At 48.6% G+C, this 24910-nt stretch overlaps 1 protein-coding gene across 10 annotated transcripts in view; it reads left to right on the top strand.

Moving 5' to 3' along the window:
- Positions 1–999: 999 nt before the first annotated feature.
- TBC1D9B (TBC1 domain family member 9B) overlaps positions 1000–24910 on the top strand; it is a 61309-nt gene continuing 37398 nt past the window's right edge. For 6 of the 10 annotated variants that reach the window (XR_002827483.1, XR_002827482.1, XM_023748428.1 and 3 more), the window contains exons 1-6: positions 1000–1099; positions 6838–7066; positions 7770–8028; positions 9218–9425; positions 10194–10406; positions 24689–24850. Coding sequence is in view for 8 of the 10 variants with exons in the window: in XM_023748428.1 (XP_023604196.1) it covers positions 1025–1099; positions 6838–7066; positions 7770–8028; positions 9218–9425; positions 10194–10406; positions 24689–24850 (1146 nt within the window). In the remaining 2 variants the exon portion in view is untranslated. The remainder of the gene's footprint in view (positions 1100–6837; positions 7067–7769; positions 8029–9217; positions 9426–10193; positions 10407–24688; positions 24851–24910) is intronic. The other 4 variants (XM_014449740.2, XM_014449738.2, XM_023748429.1 and 1 more) reach the window with 2 other exon arrangements.

The raw sequence follows: 24910 nt of genomic DNA, 5'->3' as shown, positions 1-24910 counted from the left end.
CGGGGAGAGGTGGGGAGGGAGACCGGCTCTGCCCCTGTTTTTTGGGGGAAGTGCCTCCAAGAGGAAATGGTGAAAGGGAGGAAAGGGAAAAAAGGAGGGGAAAAAAGGAAGGGGAAGGGGGGGAAAATAAGAAAAAGCGAGACCGAGGCGCTGCCATGTCCGCGGGGAAGGCTAGGGAGGGAGCTGCAGTGTATTTATTCATATGTGCAGAACTAGAGGCCCAGTGCACGAAATTCGTGCACAGGTGCGGTCCCTAACCTGGCCTGTGATCAAAGCGTGAGCGTCTGGCATGGAAGGGCAGCTCCCAGCTGGCCTCTGGGCCCTGGGCAGCACCTGGGCCCCCACGCGCCCCCCTCTGCCTGAGTCACGGCACCCGTGTCCCCACACAGAGATGCAGTGAGCGCGGCCAGATGCTGCAGGCCGGGGCGCAGTGTGGGCCTCTGGCTGCCCAGTGGCACTGCACAGAAGCGCACGGGCAGTGCACTCTCTCCTGGCCAGCCTCGCACACCGGCTCCTGTGTGAACCCACAGGGAGCCCGACCGGCCCCAGCGGCCTGGCTCACTGGAAGAGGCCGCTCACGTGCACACGCAGGTGCGGGCGCCCCGTACCTGAGCGTGGGGGCTCCAGCAGTGCACAAGCCCTGGCATCCCAGGGGAGGGTAGCGGGGGAGTGAGAGCAAACTCGGTGGACACCCCGCATTCTCACCGCACCTCTGTCCCCATCACCCCCACCCCCAGGTAGCCGGGCAAGAGGTTACAGCCCCCTGCCCGGGCGCTGTGTCACCAACACCCACCATGTTCCATGCCACCCCCTGGTGGTCAGCGCATGTCATAGTGAGCGGTCAAACTCCTGGTCTCCCAGTCAAACGACCACCTGAGGGGACAATTTGCATTTTAGGCTTTTATTATATAGGATGGCAAATGTGTCAGGATGTCCCCGCAACACTGTCACAAAAAGACTGAGCAGTGCCCCCCAGACCTATGGTCAGGGTAACAGCCACACTCTCCTTTGCAGAACAAGAGTGATGAAACGAGAGCAGAGCATTTACTGGCACTTTCTATGTGAGTCCTGTGCTGAGCACTTATATTTGGGGCACTGGGTAAGTCACAGGTGGTGTACATAGTGGACTATCTTACAGCTATCAAAATAATAATTATGAGAATTGTAGCAACATGTAAAACTAGATACCATGGTGATATTTAGGTTGTTTCCTCTTGCGGGTAATTAACATGATAATGAGCATTTATCTGAATGTATGTTTGTTTTCCTTTCTGTTCCATTATTGCCTTAGGTTAGATTCCTAGCAGGGCTCTTACTGGATCACGGTTTCATGGTGCTGAGTTTGCCCTTGTGACTTTATTACACCACAACTTTTTAGACCTGGCAGAAGACATAAAGAGCTCCTCAGCTCTTCTCTGAGCACTTTGGAGTTCAAGGCAGGACCTGTGTTGCCTACTAGCTCCAGGGAAACAGGCAGAGAGCTAGACTCTAACAATGATAATAACAGCAACATTTTTATTTATTTTTAATAGTTTTTTATTGATTTCAGAGAGGGAGAGAGAGCTAGAAACATCAATGATGAGAGAGAATCATTGATCGGCTGCCTCCTACACACCCCCTACTAGGAATCAAACCCACAATCTGGACATGTACCCTTGACCAGAATCGAACCTGGGACCCTTCAGTCCACAGGCTGACACTCTGTCCACTAAGCCAAACTGGCTAGGGCAATAACAGCAACATTTTTAAATGCTTCCTATATGCCAGACTCAAACAAACCAATCTACAAAATAGGAGAAGAGGTTCTAAATGACTCATGGGATGAAATGGAAAATAGAAAATAGTTTAGAACTGAATGATAATTGAAATACTACTGCATCTGAGAATTGATGGGATGCAGCAAAGCAGTACAGAGTAGAGAATGTAAAGGCTTAAACCTCACATAAAAGAACAAAGGGCAGAAATTAATGAGCCAAGTGTCCAACTCAGTAAGTGAGAATTCCAGAGAAACCAGGAAATTAGAAATAAGGAAACAACAAAGGGTAGAAGTTAATTCCGTAGAGAGCAAAGGAACTATAGGAAGAGCAGCAGACCCCAAAGAACCCACAAGCCCATGGTGGAGGGATCCAGGGCGGCAGGAGCCTCCTCTAAGCAAGCAGCCGTGAAGGTCTGTGAGCAGCACCTGTGGGGGACTGTGACAAGCACCTATATAGAAGCAGAATTTAAAGAAAAAGAGATAATGCTATAAATAGCTTTAAACCAGTAAATTTAAGAAGGTAGACAAGCCCTGGCTGGTTTTGCTCAGTGGGTAGAGTGTCAGCCTGCAGACTGAAGGGCCCCAGGTTTGATTCCGGTCAAGGGCACATGCCCAGGTTGTGGGCTCAATCCCCAGTAGGAGGCAGCCAATCAACGATTCTCTCTCATCATTGATGTTTCTAGCTCTCTCTCCCTCTCCCTTCCTCTCTGAAATCAATAAAAATATTTTTTTTAGAAAAAAGAAAAGAAATGGGTCTTATGAGCTAAAATCAAGGTGTCGGCAGGGCTCCCTTCTTTCTGGAGGCTCGGGAGAATGCGTTCATTTTCCAGCTTTTAGGGTTCACTTGTGTTCCTTGGTTCTTGACCCCTTCCTTCATCTTTAGTGCCAGCAGGGTGGCATCTTCAAATGTCACACACCCCCTATCTTATGCCCTCTGTGACCCTTGATTATAATGGGCCCACCCAAATAATTCAGGATAAGCTGCCCATTTCAGAACCTTATTTAATCACATCTACAGAGGCCCCTATGCTCTATGAGGTCACATTTTCCCAGGTTCTGGGGGTTGGGGTGTGGACATCTTTGGGGCCATTATTAGACCTATCATCCTATATAATAAAATCCCAATATGCTAAGTGTCCTGTGCAACCAATCAAAACATAATATGCTAATGATATGCTAAGGCCGCTCAACCGCTCGCTATGATGTGCACTGACCACCAGGGGGCAGACGCTCCGACAGGTAGGTTAGCTTGCTGCTGGGGTCCAGCCAATTGGGACTAAGCAAGAGAGGCTGGACATGCCCTGGAGCCCTCCCACGGTCCCTCCCCGGCTGGCCAACCTCCCACGTCCCTCCCCAGCCCTGATCGTGCACCAGTGGGGTCCCTTAGCCTGGCCTGCGCCCCCTCGCAACCCAGGACCCCTTGGGGGATGTTGGAAAGCCGGTTTCAGTCCGATCCCACAGGCCAGACCTAGGGACCCCACTGGTGCACAATTTTGTGCACCGGGCCTCTAGTATAATATAACTTAAACCAAGACTCAGGAAGGAAGATGCCTAAAACTATGAAAGACATGGAATCAAGAATTTAAAGTTTAGAGAGAAACCAAGATGGCGGCATAGGTAAACACCTGAAATTGCTGCCTCACACAACCACTTCAAAAATTCAACTAAAAGACAAAACGGACATCATCCAGAACCACAGGAAGGCTGGCTGAGTGGAAATTCTACAACTAGAAGGAAAGAGAAAAGCACACTGAGACTCAGAGGAGGTGCGGAAGTAAAGTGCAGAGGTACGGAGGCGCACGCAGAAAGGGCTGGCAACTGAGGACACGGTTGTCTTTTTCAATCAGGAGGGAGACACAAGCTTCTGACTGCTCTGAACTCCAGTTCCGGGCGAGTCTCTGGAGACCCAGACTCATACAGGGACAGACTGAACTATCTGGCATCGGGCGGAACTCAAGGGCGGCTTTCTCTCAGAGGTGCTTGCAGCGATTACCACGGGACACTGAGACCCGGGGCCTCTTAGGGCAGGGCTGAGGATCAGCCTTAGCTGTTTGCTCTGCCCTGTTGATTCCCTGTGACCCCGCCCCACCCAAGCTGTGCGCAGAGGCTTTTGCATATGAATGACCAGGCCCTTTGTAAAATTACCTAACAAACTGCAGCTGGGTCAGAGAGACCCAGAACATCCAAAAGAAGGCCCAAGGCCCCACAGCAGCTTGCATTGCTTCACAGCTGGGCCTCATCTGGGCACCTCCAAATCCCAAACAAAGAAGAGGAATCTGCAGATCTCTCCATAGCTCCTGCTGGGTAGCCTCAGGCAGAGGCTAAACTAGCACCTCCTTAGAGATCCAAGTGCCAGTGTACCCAGTGGTCAGAGTGGGACCATCCAGATTACAACTCCTCAGATCCATAAGGGACACACTCAGGGGGCAGACTCAGTGAGCACCAAAGCCCCACTGAAGCAAGTCTTGCCCCAGAAGGGTGTCTCCAGCACAGAAGTTCTCCCACTGTAGACACAGCTGATTCTCACAGCTAATTGGCCTGGAGGTCAATTCCTCCCAGTGATAACTACAACAATCAAGGCTTAACTACAGCAAGAATGTGCACACAGCCCACAAAGGGGTGCACCAAGAGTGTCGACCTCAGGTAACTGGGGAGGCTGAGCCACTGGGCCCTATAGGACACCTAGCACACAAAGCCACTCTATCAACACGGGGAAGCATAAAAAATGCGGAGACAAAGAAACAGGTCACAAATGACAGAAATGGAGGAAAGCAAACTACTGGATATAGAGTTCAAAACCACGGTTATAAGGTTTTTCAAGAATTTTCTAGAAACCACTGATAAATTTAGTAGGACCCTCAATAAGTCTAGTGAGACTCGAGGATATGAAAAAGGACCAACTAGAAATTAAGCATACACTGACTGAAATAAAGAATATTATACAGAGATCCAACAGCAGACTAGAGGATCCCAAGAATCAAGTCAAAGATTTGAAATACAAAGAAGTAAAAAACACCCAACCGGAAAAACAAAAAGAAAAAAGAATCCAAAAATATGAAGATAGTGTAAGGAGCCTCTGGGGCAACTTCAAGTGTAACAACATCCGAATTATGGGGGTGCCAGAAGAAGAGAGAGAGCAAGATATTGAAAACCTATTTGAAGAAATAATGACAGAAAACTTCCCCTACCTGGTGAAAGAAATAGACTTACAAGTCCAGGAAGCGCAGAGAACCCCAAACAAAAGGAATCCAAAGAGCACCACACCAAGACACATCATAATTAAAATGCCAAGAGCAAAAGACAAAGAGAGAATCTTAAAAGCAGCAAGAGAAAAAGTTACCTACAAGGGAATACCCATACGATTGTCAGCTGATTTCTCAACAGAAACTGTGCAGGCCAGAAGGAAGTGGCAAGAAATATTCAAAGTGATGAATGCCAAGAACCTACAACCAAGATTACTTTATCCAGCAAAGCTATCATTCAGAATTGAAGGTCAGATAAAGAGCTTCACAGATAAGAAAAAGCTAAAGGAGTTCATCACCACCAAACCAGTATTATATGAAATGCTGGAAGGTATTCTTTATGAAGAGGAAGAAGAAGAAAAAGGTAAAGATAAAAATTATGAACAACAAATACATATCTACCAACAAGTAAATCTAAAAATCAAGTGAATAAATAATCTGATGAACAGAATAAACTGGTGAATATAATAGAATCAGGGGCATAGAAAGGGAGTGGACTGACAATTCTCGGGGGGAAAGGGGTGTGGGGGTGCAGGAAGAGACTGGACAAAAATCGTACACCTATGGATGAGGACAGTGGGGGGGGATGAGGGCAGAGGGTGGAGTGGGAACTGGGTGGAGGGGAGCTATTGGGGGAAAAAAGAGGAACAACTGTAATAATCTGAGCAATAAAGATTTTTTAAAAAAAAGAATTTAAAGTTTATTCAGTGATTTTTACAGTCCAGCGATATCCACCAATAAATATAAAGCCCTAGCCCTGAGCTAGACTGGCTCATTCCCATTGGTGGGGAGGGTTACTCATGAGTAGGGGCCAGTGGAGAATGAGAGCATTCAGGGTCACCCAGGTGCAGCTGGAGAGAGTGGAGCAGCGGCTGCTGGCTGAGACCCAGGAAAGTGGCCCCAGGGGCAGGATAGCCAGTGGTGGCCCACAGGTTGTCCAGAGCCCACCTTGCGCTTCCAGTAGGTAGAATCCAGGCAGCAGAGACAAAAGCAGGACCTTAATAATGAGGAGAGAGCTTTGCCGGACCCATTTCCCAGAGCCAGTTTCTACAGGAACGGTTCAGGGCAACGCCAGAAGCAGCTTGAGAGAGAGAGATGAAAGTCATGGCAACTGCAGTGTGGCTGTACTGAGAGGGCATCAGAGCATACCTCACCGGTGGGGCCACAAGCACTGGCCTTGAACTGGCCCTGTGGCCCAGAGTGATATCTCCAGGTACTCTGAGCCCAGTAAAGACTCAGGCAGGATGCAGCTGGCATAGATGTGCCCTGGGCCCTGTGTCTAGTCTGTAGGCATGGGCAAGAGCAGGAAATCCCTGGTATGTGGGGTGGGAAGGGGGATCAAATACAGGACTTCCCCAAGACATCATCATAAGGAAAGCACCTCACAGTACAGTGTTACTGCACGATGCCATTCGGGTAAAGAATGAGGGAAAGAGAACCGCACGTGTGTGCATCAATGCCTGCATGTCTGGAAGGAAACCAGGAGAGTGGCTGTGGAGTAAGAGGCAGAGTCCCTGTTCACTAAATATGCTCTTCTCTGTGTATTTTTTACTGATACATTTTTTAGAAATTTTACATAAAATTAGATGTTTATGTAAAAAGTCACTGCTCTGTGCCATAGTAGTTCAGGGAGTTAGGGGAGCATGCCAGTCACACGGGCAGCGTCGGTCTGACCACGCACTGCCAGAGCAGCTGACGGCCTAGCGCAGCCTGTGGCCTTTAGGCCAGCATCCTCGGTGCCACCACCTGAATCCTCGGGCCTCCCTGTGCCAGCCTTTGCCTGTCCTGGCCGTGGGAACCCTGGGCCTTCCAGGTACCAGTCCCCTTGTTCTCTTCCAGGGCATCATAGCTGAAGAGAACAAGAACCTGCAGCCCCAGGGCGATGAGGACCCCGGGAAGTTCAAGGAAGCTGAGCTGAAGATGCGGAAGCAGTTCGGGATGCCCGAGGGGGAGAAGCTAGTCAACTACTACTCCTGTAGCTACTGGAAGGGTCGTGTGCCCAGGCAGGGCTGGCTCTACCTGACTGTCAATCACCTGTGCTTCTACTCCTTCCTGCTGGGCAAGGAAGGTGAGCGTGGGCGCCCGGCATCCCCCCAGCTGCCCAGCTGGCCCCGTCTTCCTCAGCTCTTTGGCCCTCCCCTCCTGACCTCACCTCTAGAAAGTCCATTACCTTTCAGACTATCCAAGTCCATGAGGGATCTCCTTCCTCTCAGCCCCCAGATATTCTGTTCCCACACATCCAACAGGTCGTCTCCCCCAAACCAAGTGCCACCTCAGCACCCTGTGACAGGAGCACCCAGACTTGAGCCAGGCACACACTTGGCTCTCGGGGACTCCTGTCCTGCCTGTGTCCACTGATAGGGTTTTTCACATAGTGACTTTCTGCATGGGGCCTCTTTCAGGGCAAGTGTTCAAGGGCACACGTGTCCGTGAGGGGCTCTAGGTGACTCTGTGCCCTGGTGTTGCAGGTCCCTCCCTGGGGAAAGCCCTGGCCTCAGGACACAAGGCAGACTCCCCAGAGCTAGCGGTGCCTGCACTGCACCTTACCCCACAAAGAGCCTCAGGGCTTCCTCCGTCCCAATGGCCCTGCCTTTCCATGTGGCGTGCGTCCCAGCACAGCGAGGCTCGGGCACGGGGAGGGCGGGGCAGGGGGGAGGGGGGCTTGCTCAGTACAGTTTCCCCCAGTGCGGGTGGGAAGCGGGAGCCCGCCCTGCCTGACCCTCCAGCCCATTTGACCCAGTGGTGGTGTGTCTGTCCCCACCGGCGTCCAGTGACCCTCGTGGTGCAGTGGGTGGATGTCACCGGACTAGAGAAGAACGCCACCCTGCTCTTCCCCGAGAGCATTCGCGTGGACACCCGAGACCAGGAGCTCTTCTTCTCCATGTTCCTCAACATCGGCGAGACCTTCAAGCTCATGGAGCAGCTGGCCAACCTGGCCATGCGGCAGCTACTGGACAACGAGGGCTTCCTGGAGGACAAGGCGCCGCCCAGACCTGCCCAGCCACACAGGAACATCTCTGCTCTGAAGCGGTGCGTGGCCCAGAGTGGGGGGACACTCGGGAAGGGGAGGTAAAGGTGTAGCTGCAGGGAGGGCACCGAGAGATTCGAGAGAGTTTTGTCCTAGGAGGCACATTCCTTCTCCCAGCCTGTGATGGGGAGGTCTCACACACTCCTTAGTCTCAGACAGGAAGCTGAGGCACAGAGGTTGAGTAACTTGCCCAACTTCCCTCAGCAAGTGAGCAGGAAAGCCAGATGCAGCTGGCTGACAGCCTGTCCTCCCCACCAACTCAGCCAGGGTGCCCCCAGAGGCCGCTCTGGATGGCGTACTACCTCCACCCCACCAAGATTGACAGCTCTTCTCTGTGCCCCTTGGCCAGTGGCCCCTCCTACCCTCTGCATTGTTGTAGCTTTGGGGCCCTGGCCTGGAGGTTTGAGGTCTCTGCCACTCTGTGGGAATTGGTAGACAAAAGGGCAGATACTGGTGGCCAGCCCCTCTGGAGCACTTCTGTTGACTCCTCCATTGTAGCTTCACGGGACACCCGCAAGGCTACCCCTGGGTCCCACAGCCAGTTCACACCCGCGTGCTCAGATACCGTGGCCTAGGCCCAGAATCGGGTGTGCCTTCAGGACCAGAATACTGTCAAAAGATGTCACTCTCCTGATACAAGTGACAGGGTGTCTTTTGGAACCTTCTGGAAAGAAAACAAGCAGGGCCAGGACATGACAGTCCCTGGCACTGTCCAGCAGGTGTGCTTGCCGGGCCCTGCTCAGGCTGCTGGACTGTCTCCAGGACAAAGCCACCGCAGGGGGGAGGAGCAGGGTACCGGCCCCCAGCTCACACAGCCATGGGCCAGGCGGGTGTGCACTTCATACCAAGCAACAGCATCATGCCTGTCAGGAGGTCCTTGTCTAGGTTTCTAGATGGTCTGGGTCTTTCTAGTAAGAAGCAGCAGGATGGATACGGAACCCCCTGGGCAAGCAACGAGCCACACCCCGCAGCCTCCAGGTGTCCTCCCAGAGCTGGCAAGTCTCAGGGACATGCTGTTTTCCGACCACTCCCCTGCTGGTCACACGAATGTCCCACATTTTACTTGGCCACTTAAGGCGCATGTTTCACAGAACTCTGAGATCCCTGGGATGACTTGCTCACAGGAGGACCCCAAAGAGCCCAAATCCAATTTGAAAACCCAAATTTTGTCCCCTCCCCTCCCATCCCCAGAGACCTAGACGCACGAGCCAAAAACGAGTACTACCGGGCCATGTTCCGGCTGCCCAGGGACGAACGCCTGGACGGCCACACAAGCTGCACCCTGTGGACTCCGTTCAACAAGCTGCACATCCCCGGCCAGATGTTCATCTCCAGCAACTACATCTGCTTTGCCAGCAAGGAGGAGGACAGCTGCCACCTCATCATACCTCTGCGGGAGGTGAGCACCCGGCCCCACCAGCTCTGCCCTGCCTCTCCTGGTTGGCCCCTCAGCATTCAGTGATGGACACAGCCTCTTGAGAGTGGCTGCACAGGATTGGTCCCCAGGGGTCACCTGGCCTCATGGGCAGACGGAGTGGGGCTTTGGCCAGGAGAGCTCACTCTAGTACGTAAGGAAACTTCAGGAAGGATCCAAGCCTTTCTGCTGGGAATGCCCCTCAGTCCTGCCTTCCCAGACTGCAGTGGGGCTGTGGCAAAGCCCTGCTGGGCTAGGCTCGGAGGACGCTGACCCTGCATTGACCCCACCATGCCATTCTCAGAGGCCGCCTCACTGTTCCTCTCTGACGTCTGCCTGGGCTGTGGCTCCGGCTCTAGCAGTGTCGTTGGGAGTTGGCTGTCACTTGTAAGAGGTGGAGACCTGTTCTCCTTTGACTGCAGTGAGAAACGTGGACAGTGAGGGAGAGGGACCCCGCCCAGATGAAGGCAGGAATTCTGAGCTGCCTTAGAAGGGCCAGTGGCTAGGCCCACCCTCCTCATGACAGACCAGCAGGGCTGTGTGATTGATGGGTGAAAAACAAGATTTAGACGTGCATGGAACTTACAGCAGCAGGCAACAGAGTGAGAACAGATCATAGTGGGCCCGAGTGCCCCCATTCATCACCGCACCCTCCCCGGAGAGGGCCACCTGAGGCCACTTTGCTGCCACGGTCACAGAACCTTTCTGTCTTTATATGGCAAGACACAGACACCAGTGTTTTTGCCTTCCCAGGTGACCATTGTCGAAAAAGCCGACAGTTCCAGTGTCCTGCCCAGCCCTTTGTCTATTAGCACCAAGAACAAAATGACCTTCCTGTTTGCCAACCTTAAAGACCGCGATTTCTTGGTTGAGAAGATTGCTGACTTCCTCCTGAAAACATCATCTAAGCAGCCAGGTGACAACAGCGCAGGAAGGAAAGCCAGCGTCATGGATCCAGCCCCAGAGGTGAGAGGGCGCTGTTGGGGGGGGGGGGGGGTCAGGGCCAGGAGAGGAGCCCAGGCAGCGCTGTGGTGCCCGCCATGGGCCTGGGCAGGGAGGATCCCTGCTGGGTGTGGGGTGGAGAGCCTGACCCGCCTTGGTGGTCTCAGGTGTGCAGCCACCCATGCGCTACCTGACGCCACAGGCCTCTGCACCACGTCACACACACCCCAGTCCTGAGCGTTCCCACCTGCCCACCTCAAGTCCCACCGCACAGGAGAAGCCTTTGCTGGCTGGACCTGCCTCCCTGTGAGCCTGTGCTGCACTGAGGGCCACACTGTTCATTTACCTGGTGCTTCTCCCGTCAGTCTTTCAGTCTGAGATTCCTACAGTATAAGACCCCCTTTGCCCTGGCTAGTTTGCTAAGTGGTTAAGTGTCAGCTGGTGGACTGAAGAAAGGGGTCACAGGTTCGATCCCCGGCTCCCTTTTAAAGACTTAACTGCAATTATTATATCAACCTAATTCACAAGAATTCCTGAATATGAAATACTTGTATTCACCTTTCCCCAAATGCAGATATACTTTTTACAGTTCAATTATTGGAATTGAAGTACACATAGGTCATATATCACGCTTAGTTAATACATCTTTTAAACTCCTTTTTATCTATAGATTTCTTTCTCTCTCTCTTTCTCTCCCTCTCTCTCTCAGTATTTTTTATGGAATTTGGGTCATTTGTGCTGTAGCTTCTCCAAGTGGTTTTCATTGACTGCATTCTCCTATTTCCTGTAAGTTGGTGGTTAAGTAGTAAAATCCAGAACAAATTCAGGTTCCATTGTTTGTGTTTGGGGGACAAGTCTTCTCATAGAGAGGATTGAGGTGATGGGTACTTCCACCAAGAGATAGACGACACCTGGTCTTCTTGTCGTGTGCTGTTAGGGTTGCCTAGATCCACTCATTGATTAGGGATTGCAGGATGGCAGCACTCCAGTTCTGTCATCCCTTCTGTTTGTCAGCTGGAATAATCCTGTAAAGGAAATCTCCCCTCATCAATTTTTTAGGGACCCTGAGGCACAGTTCATATACAAAAGGGAAAATAAATCTTTTATTCTTTCCTGTTCTTCACCAGTTACAATGATGAGTTGGGCCCAGCTAGTGTGGTTCAGGGGTTGAGCATCAACCCATGCACCAAGAGGTCACCAGTTCGATTCCCAGTCAGGGCACAGGCCTGGGTTGTGGGCTTGATCCCCAGGAGGCGTGTGCAGGAGGCAGCCAATCGATGATGTTTTTCTCTCTTTGATGTTTTTGTCTCTCCCTGGCTCTCTCTCCAAAATCAATAAAAACTTATTTTAAAAATAAGATAAAATGATGAGTTGGAATCTGGCTGGTGTTGCTCAGTGGTTTTGAGTGTGGACCCATGAGCCGAAGGGTCACAGGTTCAATTCCCAGTCAGTCAAGGACATGTACCTGAGTTGCAGGTTTGATCCCCAGCCCCAGTCGGGGCGTGTGAAGGAGGCAACCAATCGATGTGTCTCTCTCACATTAGTGTTCCCTCTCTCTTTCTCTCTCTCTGTCTCTCTCTGTCTCCCTCTCCCCCCCCTTCCAAGCCCCCCTCCATCCTCCCTTTCTTCCACTCTCTCTAAAAATCAATAGACAAAAAAGATCTTCGGGTGAGGTTTAACAACAACTAAAAAATAATAATGAGTTGTTCGTCTAGTATCCTCTAAATGTGATCAATTTGTTTTTTATGTTTACTTTTTAGTATAATTATGAACTTGCAGATTTAAGCAACTTGATGTGTTTCAGTCCATGACAGATATTACCCTAAGTCCGTCTGTGACCAGAGGGAGCTTTTTCAGGTTGGCATATGTTCGTTGGACATAACCATAGCCATGTTGGATTGTTTCCTTGCTTCCTGGTGTGACAAGCTGTATGTGCTGTTGGTCTTTCTGAATTATGTGCTTCATGATTGCAAGAGTCCGTTAAATCAGCAGCCCTGCCATTATAGGGCCCACATTCACACTGAGGGCACTGGAGCTGGTGGCAGCATGTGCCCCTCAGCCAGCCGGAGCCCGCCTGGTCCGGCCCACGGAGGCCTGTACATTTTCCACCCTGTAATCGATGCTCAGTAAGTTATTGAGGATGGGAGGGGCCCGGCAGAGTCAGTGTCCATTAGAGACATTAAGAAAGGTTTCTTAGAGGAGGTTGGGCTTGATCTGACTAAGGTGGGGTGGGTGAAAAGGGACGTGAGCAGGGATTCTGAGCTGCCGTCATGAGGTCCAGCACCACTCATGATAGGGCCTGATGGCCAGTGAGCAGACCCCACGGCCCCTTCCGAGCTCACCATTCATTCATCCAGCTCGTTTTTGTTGCATTCCTCATAGGTACCAAGTGCTATTCTAGGCACCAGGAATAGAGAATGAACAGAGTAGACAAAATTCATGTCCTCTTAGAGCTCATATTCTAGTGAGACAGTGAGCAAATAAACACCCAGAGTGTTAGGTGGTGATAAGGGCCATCGATAAAAATAAATCAGGATAAAAAGGGATTAGGAGTGCCAGGGGATAGAGGGGGTCAGGTGGCATTTGAGCAGGAAACTAAAAGAAGAGAAGCCAGTCTAGAGGCCAGACAGCTGGGCACAGCTCCTAAAACTAGCGGAGACCGGTGGAGGAGTGAGAGAGAGAGGAAGCAGAAAGCTGGAGCATGTGAAGCCACTACAGAGGCCTCACAGGCACTTTAGCTTTGACTCTGAGTGAGAAGAGAAGCTGTTGGAGAGTTTTGTCGAAAAGAGGGACACAGTCTGTTTATGTTTTAATAGAATTACTCTGACCGTCGTGTTAAGAATGCTTATAGGCACAGCTGTCACAGCAGCCACATGTGGCTGTTGGCACTGAAATGCAGTTAGTCCAAATTGAAATGTGCTTAAAGCATAAACTACACACAAGACATTGAAGATTTAGTATGAAAATGAGAATGTAAGATAGCTATAATTTTTATATTAATTCCATGTTGAAATGGTAATATTTTGGCTATATTGTATTAAATAAAATATATCTCACCAATTTGTTGTTTTTTTATTTATCTTTATTTTTGAAAGTATTGCAGATTTCCCCTATTTTTTCCCCATTGACCCCTTCTGGCCTGCACCCAACCATCCCAATTTATTGTTTTTTAATGTTTTTTAACTAGAAAATTTTAAATTACATATGGGCTGTCATGATATTTCTCTTGGGCAGTGCTTGACTAGAGAGTGGCAAGAATAGAAGCAGAGACAAGCTGGAAGGCTCTGACAGGAATCGGGACACAAGGTGACAGAGCCTTGGTTAAGGGTGGTACCAGTGAAGTTGGTGAGAAGTGGTCAGATTCAGGATACATATTTTTCACTGTGGTAAAATACACATAAAATTTACAAGCTTAACCATTTTTTAAAATATATCTTTTTATTGATTTCGGAGAGGAAAGGAGAGGGAGAGAGAGATAGAAACATCCATGATGGCGAATCATTGATCAGCTGCCTCTTGCAAACCCCCTACTAGGGATCAAGCCCGCAACCTGGGCATGTGCCCTGACTGGGAATCGAACCTCCTGGTTTACAGGTTGACACTCAACCACTGAGCAACACTGGCTGGGCTACCTTAACCATTTTAAATTGTACATTTCAGTGGCATGAAGTATATTCACACTAATGTGCAACCATCGCCAACATCCATCCACAGAACATTTTTCATTTTGAAAAACTGAATCTGCCCTGGCTGGTTTGGCTCAGTGGATAAAGCATCAGCCTGCGGACCAAAGGGTCCAGGGTTCAGTTCCAGTCAGGGGCACGTACCTCGGTTGCAGGCTCCTCCCCGACCCAGGCCCTGGTCAGGGCTCATGCTGGAGGCGACCAATCGATGTGTTTCTCTCACATTGATGTTTCGCTCTGTCTTTCCCTCTCTCTTCCATTCTCCCTAAAAATCAATGGAAAGATATCCTCAGGCAAAGATTAACAAAAAAAATTAAAATAAATGAAGGGAGGGAGGGAGGGAGAGAGGGAGGCAGGCAGGGAGGCAGGGAGGCAGGGAGGAAAGAAGGAAAGGAGGAAGGAAGGCTGAATCTCTGTACCCATTCCCATTTAACACTGACTCCTCATTACCCCAGCCCCCAGCCCCTGGTAACGACATTATTCTTTCTCTCTCTGTGAACTTGATTATTCTATGTACCTCATATAAGGCGAATCATACGGTATTTATTCTTTTGTGATTGGTTTATTTCACCTAGCATAACATTCCATTATATATATATCCCTAACTGGTTTGGCTCAGTGGATAGAGCGTCGGCCTGCGGACTCAAGGGTCCCAGGTTCGATTCCGGTCAAGGGCATGTACCTTGGTTGCGGGCACATCCCCAGTAGGGGGTGTGCAGGAGGCAGCTGGTCGATGTTTCTCTCTCATCGATGTTTCTAACTCTGTTTCCCTCTCCCTTCCTCTATGTAAAAAATCAATAAAAATAAAAAAATTTAAAAAAAAAAATATATATATATACACACACGTACGTATATATATATATGTCATTTTGTTTATCCATTCAGTTTTTTATCCATTTTTTTAAATTAATTTTTATTTTCAATTACAGTTGACATTCAATATTATTTTATATTAGTTTCAAGTATACAACCTAGTGGTTAGGCATTTGTATAATTTACAAAGTGATCCCCCTGGTAAGTCTGGTACCCACCTGGCACAATACATAGTTATTATAATATTACTATATTCCCTATGCTGTACTTTACATCCACATGACTGTTTTGTAAATACCAATTTTTTAAATATTTTTTATTGATTTTAGAGAGAAAGGGAGAGGGAGGGAGAGAGAGAAACATCAGTAATGAGAGAGAAGCATTGATCGGCTGCCTCCTGCACGCCCCTCACTGGGGATCGAGCCCACAACCCAAGCATGTGCCCTTGACTGGAATCAAACCCGGGACCCTTCAGTCCACAGGTCAACCGACGCTCTATCCAATGAGCCAAACCAGCCAGAGCAATACCAATTTTTTTAAAGCTTTTTTTTATTATTGATTCAAGAGAGAGAGAGAGTGAGAGAGACATTGATTTGTTGTTCCACTTATTCATGCATTCATTGATTCCTATATGTGCCCTGATCTGGGATCGAACCTGCAACCTTGGCATATTGGACAACACTCTAACCAACTGAACTACCTAGCCAGGGCCCAATTTTTTCCCCCTTTTTTAAAAAATATATTTTTATTGATTTCAGAGAAGAAGGGAGAAGGAGAGAGAGAAACATCAATGATGAGAGAGAATCATTGATTGGTTGCCTCCTGCATGCCCCCTACTGGGGATTGAGCCCACAACCCGAGCATGTGCCCTGACCAGGAATTGAACGGAGACCTCCTGGTCCATAGGTCAACACTCAACCACTGAGTCACACCGGCCAGGCCCAATTTTTACTTCTTTATCCCTTCACCATTTTGACCAAGCCCCCCGATTCCTCTTCCACCTGGCAACCCATCAATTTGCTCTATCTATGAGTTTGTTTCTGTTTTGGTTGTTCATTTATTTTGTTTTTTAGATTCCACATATAAGTGAAATCTTATGGCGTCACTAGTCATCAGAGAAATGCAAATTAAAACCAAATGAGATATCACCTCACACCTGTCAGAATGGCTATCATCAATAAATCAGCAAACAACAAGTGTGGGTGAGGATATGGAAAAAGGGGGCCCAACCGGTGTGACCCAGTGGTTGAATGTCGACCCATGTACCAAGTCACTGGTTTGATTGTGGGCTTAAGTCCCCATTGGAGGGTGTGCAGGCAGCAGCCAATGGATGTTGATGTTTCTCTCTCATAAATGTTTCTGTCTCTCTCTCCTTCTCCCTTCCTCTCTCTCTAAAATCAATAAAAACACTTTTTTTACAAAGGAAAAAGGGAACCCTTGTGCACTGTTGGTGGGAATGTAGATTGGTGCAGCCACTGTGGAGAATTATGGACATTCCTCAAAAAAGTAAAAATAGAACTACCATATGATTCAACAATTCTACTTCTGGGTATTTATTCGAAGAAACCTAAAACACTAATTTGAAAGAATATATGCACCCCTATGTTCATTGCAGTGTTATTTACAATAACCAAGATTTGGAAACAGCCCAAGTGCCTATAAAAAAGAAAAGAAGGAAATCTTACCTTTTGCGACAGCATGGATGAACCTGGAGAGTATTATGCTAAATGAAATAAGCCAAGTACCATATGATTTCACTTCTATGTGGAATCTAATGAACAAAATAAACAAAGTGGAAACGGACTCATGGATACAGATAACAGACTGACATCTGTCAGGGCTGGGGGCTGGGGGCTGGGTGAAAAGGGTGAAGGGATTGAGCACAGAAAACAAAGGACTCATAAACACAGACAACCGCATGGTGACTGCCAGAGGGAAGGGGGTGGGGGGCGAGTAGAAGCGGGTAAAGAGGGGGATAAATGGTGATGGAAGGAGACTTAACTTGGGGTGGTAAACACAATACAGTATACAGATGATGTATCGTAGAGTTGTGTACCTGAAACCTATATAACCAATGTCACCCCAGTGATACAATTTTTTTTTTTTTTAGTGTGTTTGGCAGATGGCACTAATGGAGTTTTTGTTACCTGTCTCCCTGATTTAAGCTATTTACCCTCTGGTTGGGGAGGAGAAGTGCAAACCATTTATGCTTTAAAAAAAAAAAAATCAAACTTTTATTGTTGGGAGTATTACAGATGTCCTCCTTTTTTGCCCCCTCTACCCGGTTCCCACCCCACTCCCGGCCTTCACCACGCTACTGTCTGTGTCCATAGGTAAGATCTTTGGTTAATCCCTTCCCACGCTCTGCCCCTCATCACCCTTTCCTCTGAGTTTCGTCAGTCTGTTCCATGCTCCCATGCCTCTGATTCTATTTTATTCACCAGTTTATTTTGTTCATTAGATTTCTTGTTTGTTTATTTTGATTTTTAGATTCAATTTTGATAGATATGTATTTAGTGCCATTTTATTGTTCATATTTTTAATCTCTTCTTCTTCATCATCTTCTTCTTTTCTTCTTCCTCTTAAAGAATACCCTTCAACATTTTATGTAATACTAGGTTGGTGGTGATGAACTCCTTTAGCTTTTTCTTATTTGTGAAGCTCTTTATCTGACCCTCAATTCTAAATGAGAGCTTTGCTGGGTAGAGTAATCTTGGTTGCAGGTCTTTGCTATTCATCACTTTGAATATTTCTTCCCACTCCCTTCTGGCCTGCAAAGTTTCTGTTGAGAAATCAGCAGACAGTCATATGGGTGCTCCCTTATAGGTAACTAATTTCTTTTCTCTTGTTGCTTTTAAGATTCTCTCTTTGTCTTTAACTCTTGGCATTTTAATTATGATGTGTCTTGGTGTGGTCCTCTTTGGATTCCTTTTGTTTGGGGTTCTCTGCGCTTCCTGGACTTGTAAGTCTATTTCTTTCACCAGGTAGGGGAAGTTTTCTGTCATTATTTCTTCAAATAGATTTTCAATATCTTGCCTCTCTCTCCTCCTTCTGGCACCCCCATAATGCAAATGTTGGTATGCTTGAAGTTGTCGCAGAGGTTCCTTACACTGTCTTCATTTTTTAGATTCTTTTTGCTCTTCTGATTGGGTGGTTTTTTTACTTCCTCATATTCCAAATCATTGATTTGATTCTCAGAATCTGCTACTTTACTATTGAATCCTTGTAAAATTATTCTTTATTTCAGTTAGTATATGCTTAATTTCTGACTGGTCCTTTTTCATGTCTTTGACATTCTCACTAAGATCCTTTAAAGTCTCGTTAAATCCCTTCAGTAACCTTATAACCATGGTTTTGAACTCTGTATCCAGTAGTTTTCTTGCTTCCCTTTCTTTCATTTGTGACATGTTTCTTTGTCTCAGCATTTTGGCTGATTTCCTGTGTTTGTTTCTATGTATTAGGTAGAACTGCTTTGTCTCTTAGAATTGGTAGAGTGGCCTTGTTTAGTAGGTGTCCAGTGGCTTAGTCTCCCCAGTCACCTGAGCTGGGCACTCTAGCTGCACCCCTGTTTGGGCTGTGTGCACAGTCCTGTAGTTGAGCCTTGATTGCTATTGGCATCTCTGGGAGGAGTTGACCTCCAGTCCAATTGGCTATGAGGACCAACTGTGACTATAGTGGGAGACCTTTTGTCCAGGAGACACCCCTATGGAGCAGGACTTGTTTCAGTGGGGCTTTGGTGCTCACTGAGTCTGCCTATTGAGTGTGTCACTTGTGGATGTGAAGAGTTGTAATCTGCTATGGTCTGAAGCTACCTATCATGTGTACTGACTCTAGGGCAGGGGTCCTCAAACTACAGCCCGCGTGCCACATGCAAATACAAATATTGTATTTGTTCCCGTTTTGTTTTTTTACTTCAAAATAAGATATGTGCAGTGTGCATAGGAATTTGTTCATAGTTTTTTATAAAACTATAGTCTGGCCCTCCAATGGTCTGAGGGACAGTGAACTGGCCCCCTGTTTAAAAAGTTTGAGGACCCCTGCTCTAGGGCCTCCAGGGAGGTGCAAACTCAACCACTAATTGGGCTAACCTTCAGGAGCTACAGAGAGATCTGCAGATGGCTGCTATTTGCTATTTGTATTGGGGTTGGAGGTGCCCAGGTGAGGCCCAGCTGTGAAGCAAGGCAGGCTGGTGCTAGTGCCAGATCTTGGGCCTTTTATTGATAGGTTTGGGGCACACTGTCACCAGCTGCAGCTTGTTTGAGAGATTTTAGCAAAGCCTGAGCCAGGACTGACCATTCATTTAGAAAAGCTGCTACAAACACCTTGGTTGGGGCTGCAAATTGGATGGGGCGGGGTTTCAGGAAATCATCAGGGTGGAGCAAACAGTGTGCTCTGGGCTGATGGAGGCTCAGATATGGCTGCCAGTCAGCCCTGTGACAGGGGAGATCCCAGCACTGGAACAATGACCCCTGTGAGGACTTCTGTCTAGGAGAAAGCCACCCCCGAGTTCCTGCCCCAATGCCAGACAATCTAGTTCCTCCCTGTATGTGTCTGGGTTCCCTCAAAGCCACCTGGTGCTGGGAGTTCGAGTAAGTTCATGCACCGGCCCTTTAAAAGGAACACCTGGGTCTCTAGCAGCCTCCATGTTACTCAGCCACAGTCCCCACTGGTTTTTACAGCCCATAGTTGTGGGGACTTCTCTTCCCAGCTCTGGAACCCTGGGCTGGGGTCTGGTGTGAGGCTGGGTCCCATTGGTCTTCACAGCCAGCTTCCACAAAGACAGTCTCCCTCTGATTAAAAAAATGGTACATATGGGTGTCAGACCAGCCCATTCTGCGTCTCTGCCCCTCCTACCAGTCTCAATGTGCTTTCTTCTTTATTTCTCTAGTTGTAGGACTTCCATTCAGCCAGCTTTCAGGCGGTTGTGAATGATTGTTGTCCTGTATTTTAGTTGTAATTTTGATGTGATTGTTTTAATATATCTTTTTATTGATTTCAGAGAGGAAGGTAGAGGGAGAGAGAGATAGAAACATCAATGATGAGAGAATCATTGATTAGCTGCCTCCTGCAGACCCCTACTGAGGATTGAACCCACAGCCCAGGCATATATCCTGACCAGAATTGAACCGTGACCTCCTGGTTCATAGGTTGACATTCAACCACTGATCCACACCAGCCAGGCAGTAAATTTAATTTTTTAAAAAAGATATGTATTCATTCATCTTTTGATAGACACTTGAGTTGCTTCTACCTTTTGGCTGTTGTGAATGATGGTCCTATGAACATGGATATAAAAATTTCTACTCATTACTCTTCAAGACCCTACATGTAGTTATTTTGGAGAACTTCCCAGAGGTAGAATTGCTGGATCAAAAGTAATTCAATGTTTACTGTTTTGAGGCATTATCGTATGGTCTTCCACATTAGTTGCACCAATGTACATTCCTACCAGTAGTGTAAAAGGGTCCAGTTTCTCCTGATCCATGCCAATGCTTGTTATTTTCTGGGTGGTTTTTTTTGTTTTGTTTTGTTTACAATAACCATTCTAATGGGTGTGATGTGATATCTCATTGGTTTTGATTTACATTTCCCAGTGATTAGTGATGTTGAGCATCCTTTCATGTCTTATTGGCCATTTGTATGTCCTCTTTAGAAAAATGTCTATTCAGGTCCTTTACCTATTTTTTTTTAATATCTTTATTGATTTCAGAGAGGAAGGGAAAGAGAGAGAGATAGAAACATCAATGATTCTCTCATGCTGTACTGGGGATCTAGCCTGCAACCCAGGCATGTGCCCTGACCAGGAATCAAACTATGACCTCTAGGTTCATAAGTCAACGCTCAACCACTGAGCCAGGCCGGCATCAGGTGTTTTTTAATTGGGTTGTTTGATTTTGTTGTTGAGGGTTAGAACTTCTTAATATATTGTAGATATTAGCCTCTTATCGACATATGATTTTCAAATATGTCCTCCCATTCTATGGGTTGCCTTCTCATTCTGATAATTATGTCCTTTGATGCAGATAAGTTTTTAATTTTAATATAGTTCAGTTTACCTATTTTTCTTTTATTACTTGTGCTTTTAATGTCACCTCCAAGAAATAATTGTCATTTCAAAATGTCATGAAGCTTTTCCTTTGTTTTATTTTAAAAGTTTTATAATTTAAGCTCTTGTATTTAGGTGTTTGCTCCATTTTGAGTTAGCCATTGTGTATAATGTGAGGTAAGGCTCCAACCTCATCATTTTGTGTGTGATATCCAAGTTTTTCAGCACCATTTGTTGTAAAAACTATTCCTTCCACGTTGAATGGTCTTGGCACCCTTGTTGAAATCATTTGACCGTAAATGTGATGGTCCATTCTTGAACTCTCAGTTCTATTCTATTGGTCTATATGTCTGTCTCTATGCCAGTGCCATACTGTTTTAACTGCTGTCGCTTTACAGTAAATTTTTAAATCAGGAAGTCTGAGACCTCCAACTTTATTCTTTTTCCGAGATGTTTTTGGCTATTTGGGATCCCTTGAGTTTCCATATGAATTTTAGAAAATATTTTTCTATTTCTGCAAAAAAGTCATTTGGTTTTTTATAGGGGTTGCACTGAATCTGTAGATCCCTTTGGCAGTGCTGATGTCTCATAGTCTTAAGGTTTCCTAGTCTGTGAACACCGTATGTCTTTCTACTCTGTGTCTTCTTTCATTTCTCTCAGCGGTGTCTTTTCCTTTTCAGTGTATGCCTTTCACCTCCAGGGTTAAGTGTATTCCTAAATATTGTTTTCTTTATGGTGCTGTTGTAAATGAAATTATTTTCTTATTTTCCTTTTGGGATTGTTTGGAGTTAATGTATCACAGGGTATATTTTGAAGGCAGTTCTGAGAACTGATGGGTCAGCTGTGGGGTATAAGCGACAGAAAGGGGCCAAAGATGACACTGGCTTTGCCCGGGGCAGCTCAGGGGACAGAACCGCATTCAGTGACGGGGGACGATGCAGGAAGAGCAGGTTTGGAAGAATTCCGTTTTGGACGTATGACGTTTAAGGTCAAGGATAAGGAGAACTAAGAATTGACCACTGGAGATGGCAAAGAGAGGTCCTGGTGGCCTTGATAAGAGTTGTTCAGCCCTGACCAGTTTTGCTCAGTGGATAGAGCCTCAGCCTGCAGACTGAAGGGTCCCAGGTTCGGTTCCAGTCAAGGGCATGTACCTTGGTTGCAGGCGCATCCCCAGTGGGGGGTGTGCAGGAGGCAGCTGATCGATGTTTCTCTCTCATTGATGTTTCTAACTCTCTATCCCTCTCCCTTCCTCTGTAAAAAATCAATAAAATATTTTTTTTAAAGAAAGAGTAAAAGCAAAAGTGCACAGACAGCATCTTCAACAAAACCAGGAGAAAAGGCATTGCCACACCCCTGACTGCAGTGGTGGGGTCCAAGCACGGGGGGGGGGGGGGAGGGGGGCCATTATTCTGCATAGACACAGCATCACAGCTGTGCTGGGGCCAGGGAGGGGAGAGGAAAAGCCCTAAGGGCCTGAAGTTCAGAAATAACCAAAAAATAGCTCCCTCCCCCCAAAAGTGATGCCTCACTGAACAGAACCCTCAGCAAGTGACTAAGAAACAGCCCATGAAACTGGGAGCAGATTCCTCAGGCTCATTGACTGATAAGTACTAGTAAACAGAACTGCATGCAGAATCCGCTAACGAGCTGAGGGGAGAGGGAGAAGCTAGGGTGGCGCTCGCCATCGAGAATCTCAAAAACACCCGACAAAGCTCTGCACCAGGGCACTCTCGGTCTGCACTAGGTCCTTCCCCTGGATTCTAGCAGTTTGTCATGAAAAAGTATTTAGTGGCCCCCAGATCCATTTCAGAACACCAGCTAGGGCAGAGGGGTGGGCTGTGGATATGAACTAGCAGGCTTATCTTTTTCTCCTTTTTAAAGTTTTTATTAAAAACTGCTCTGCTGTGGTACCATGGACTTACACTATGCTGTACATATTGAAAGAGTAGAGTTTGATGGGTTTAACGTGGAGAGTCCCCCATGCAGGGGACATAGAAAAGGGGGAGTGTGGTGTGGTGGCTGGTGGGGTCAGAGGTGACGGGAGGACGCAAGGGCAGAAGCCCCAGCCCAGACTGGAGCTGGCAGAGGGAGCCTACTGGCCCACGAAGCCGAGAAGGCCATGCAGTGGCCACCTGTCATCAAAGGTGGCTTCTGCCCACTGAACGTGGTTTCCTGCCAGCAGTGCATCCCCAGGCTGGGTGGTACCAGGATGGCAGAAGCCCCTGCATCCTCCTTGGCTCATCCTCATGTTCCCTGTAGAGTCACCACTGCACGTCCTGGTGGCCACTGGGTGACACAGTACCCCAAGTTCCCTGAGGCTATGAGTAGAAATGCTAATTAATTAGTGTGGGGTCATCACCCCAGGTCTCAGCAGAACCCACAAAGTGTGGGGCCAAGAGTGGAGAGAGATGTGCCCCACGTGAAAACGGGAAACTGCTGCTGGCAGAAGTGGAAGTGGATTCCAGGGAGCCAGTGACCAGTGTCCACCCAAGAGCAGCACTGTTTCTGTCGGTGGGCACTCAGGGCAGGAGCTGAGGGGAGAACCAGAGAGGACACTGGCCCTAGACCATCTGACCCCTGGGCCAGAGGACAAGCTCCCTGCACAGGCCATTGCCCACAGTGGCAAGCTTGCCTGGAAGTCAGGTGCCCACAGGCAGAATATAGTCTGGAGAGCAAGGGGCAAAGGCAGGTGTTGGGCATCACCCAGACTGTGCCTAAAGGGGCTGGGATGCCAGTGCTTCCCTGAGGAGACCTTCTCCTTGGGGGGAGGGGAGGAGTCAGGCTAGGAACTTAGCATGGAGGGCCGGAGGCTCGGTTCCAGAAAGCCAGGGAAGAACCCTGAAGTTCAGGGCTTCCTTGCAGACCTGTGTTCCTGGTGCCCTCCTTCTGCCAGCCCTATGTGCATTCCCCGTAGGTTCCGAAAACCCACAGGGTTCATTTCTCTTGCCGTTGGCTATCTGTGCAATGGGAAAGCAGATTCCCCGGCTCCTGCACTGGGGCGGGGCCTCCCCTAATGCAGGTTAGACCCTGCGGGGAGGTAGCCCGAAGTAGAGATAATCCACAGGCGAGGACCCCCTCCTTACATCCAGTTCTAGGTCTGTGCCCTTATCTTTGCCTCCAGAGCCCCAGGAGTGCAGTGGACGGGCAGCCTGAGGAAGGCCGCCTTCCCTCACTCAGCAGACAGTTGTGGAGGCACCTGCAGGAGGGACCTGTCGCTCTGAAAAGGCTGTCAGGCTTGGGCCTGCGCTGGGGCCGGGCCTCTGCGCCACTTTCCTGCATGGCTCGGTGCGCGTGCTCCATGGGGTCCTCGTGCTCTTTCCTGGCAGTCCCAACCTGAGCTGATCCCTGTGGCCAGGGGCCCGGAACAGTCATGGCAGATGCCACCATCAGCCATGGGGTCCGCTGGGTCTGCAGCCCAGAGGCTGGAATAAGGATAGTGTCCCTGGGAACTCGGTGCCGCAGGCAGGCCCCTTGGGCTACACGAGCTGGCTTCTCAGAGTTTCTTCTCTCCTGGCCCTGACCGCACTGAGCAGGCCTCACAGGATGGGCCCAGAACCCTCCAGCGAGAAGCCAGCCGGCGTGGGTGGGCCTGGTGAGGAGGACAGTGTAGGAGTTCGGCGAGGTGGTGGGACCAGGCCGAAGCATAGGCTCCTGCTGGTCCAGACCAGGTGTGGCCCCCCCCCAGTGCTGCCCCCTTCGGGCAGTGACTGTGTGCACCTGGGAGGCCTGCGGGCTCAGTGTCGCCCTCTGTGTGTACTTTCCAGTCTTCTCAAGCTCCTCAGGAGGCATCAGAGCAGCCCGCCAGCCCCAGCTCATCCTGTGGTGGCTGCCAGAGCTCCCTCGCGCAGGAGGCGCCAACTGCTTCCCAGGGCCTGCTCAAACTCTTCCGGAGGAACGCGCCAGTGGAGGACCTGGGGGCCAAAAGGGTAAGCCCAGAGCGGGGCTCCATTGCCATGCCAGGCCCACGTGTGGGGGGGCAGGGCCAG

This window comes from Myotis lucifugus, unplaced genomic scaffold (assembly GCF_000147115.1).
Source record: "Myotis lucifugus unplaced genomic scaffold, Myoluc2.0 scaffold_1388, whole genome shotgun sequence".
Classification (NCBI taxonomy): Eukaryota; Metazoa; Chordata; class Mammalia; order Chiroptera; family Vespertilionidae; genus Myotis; species Myotis lucifugus.
Note: the sequence above shows the minus strand (reverse complement) of the source record. Positions and strands in the feature narration are given on the sequence as shown.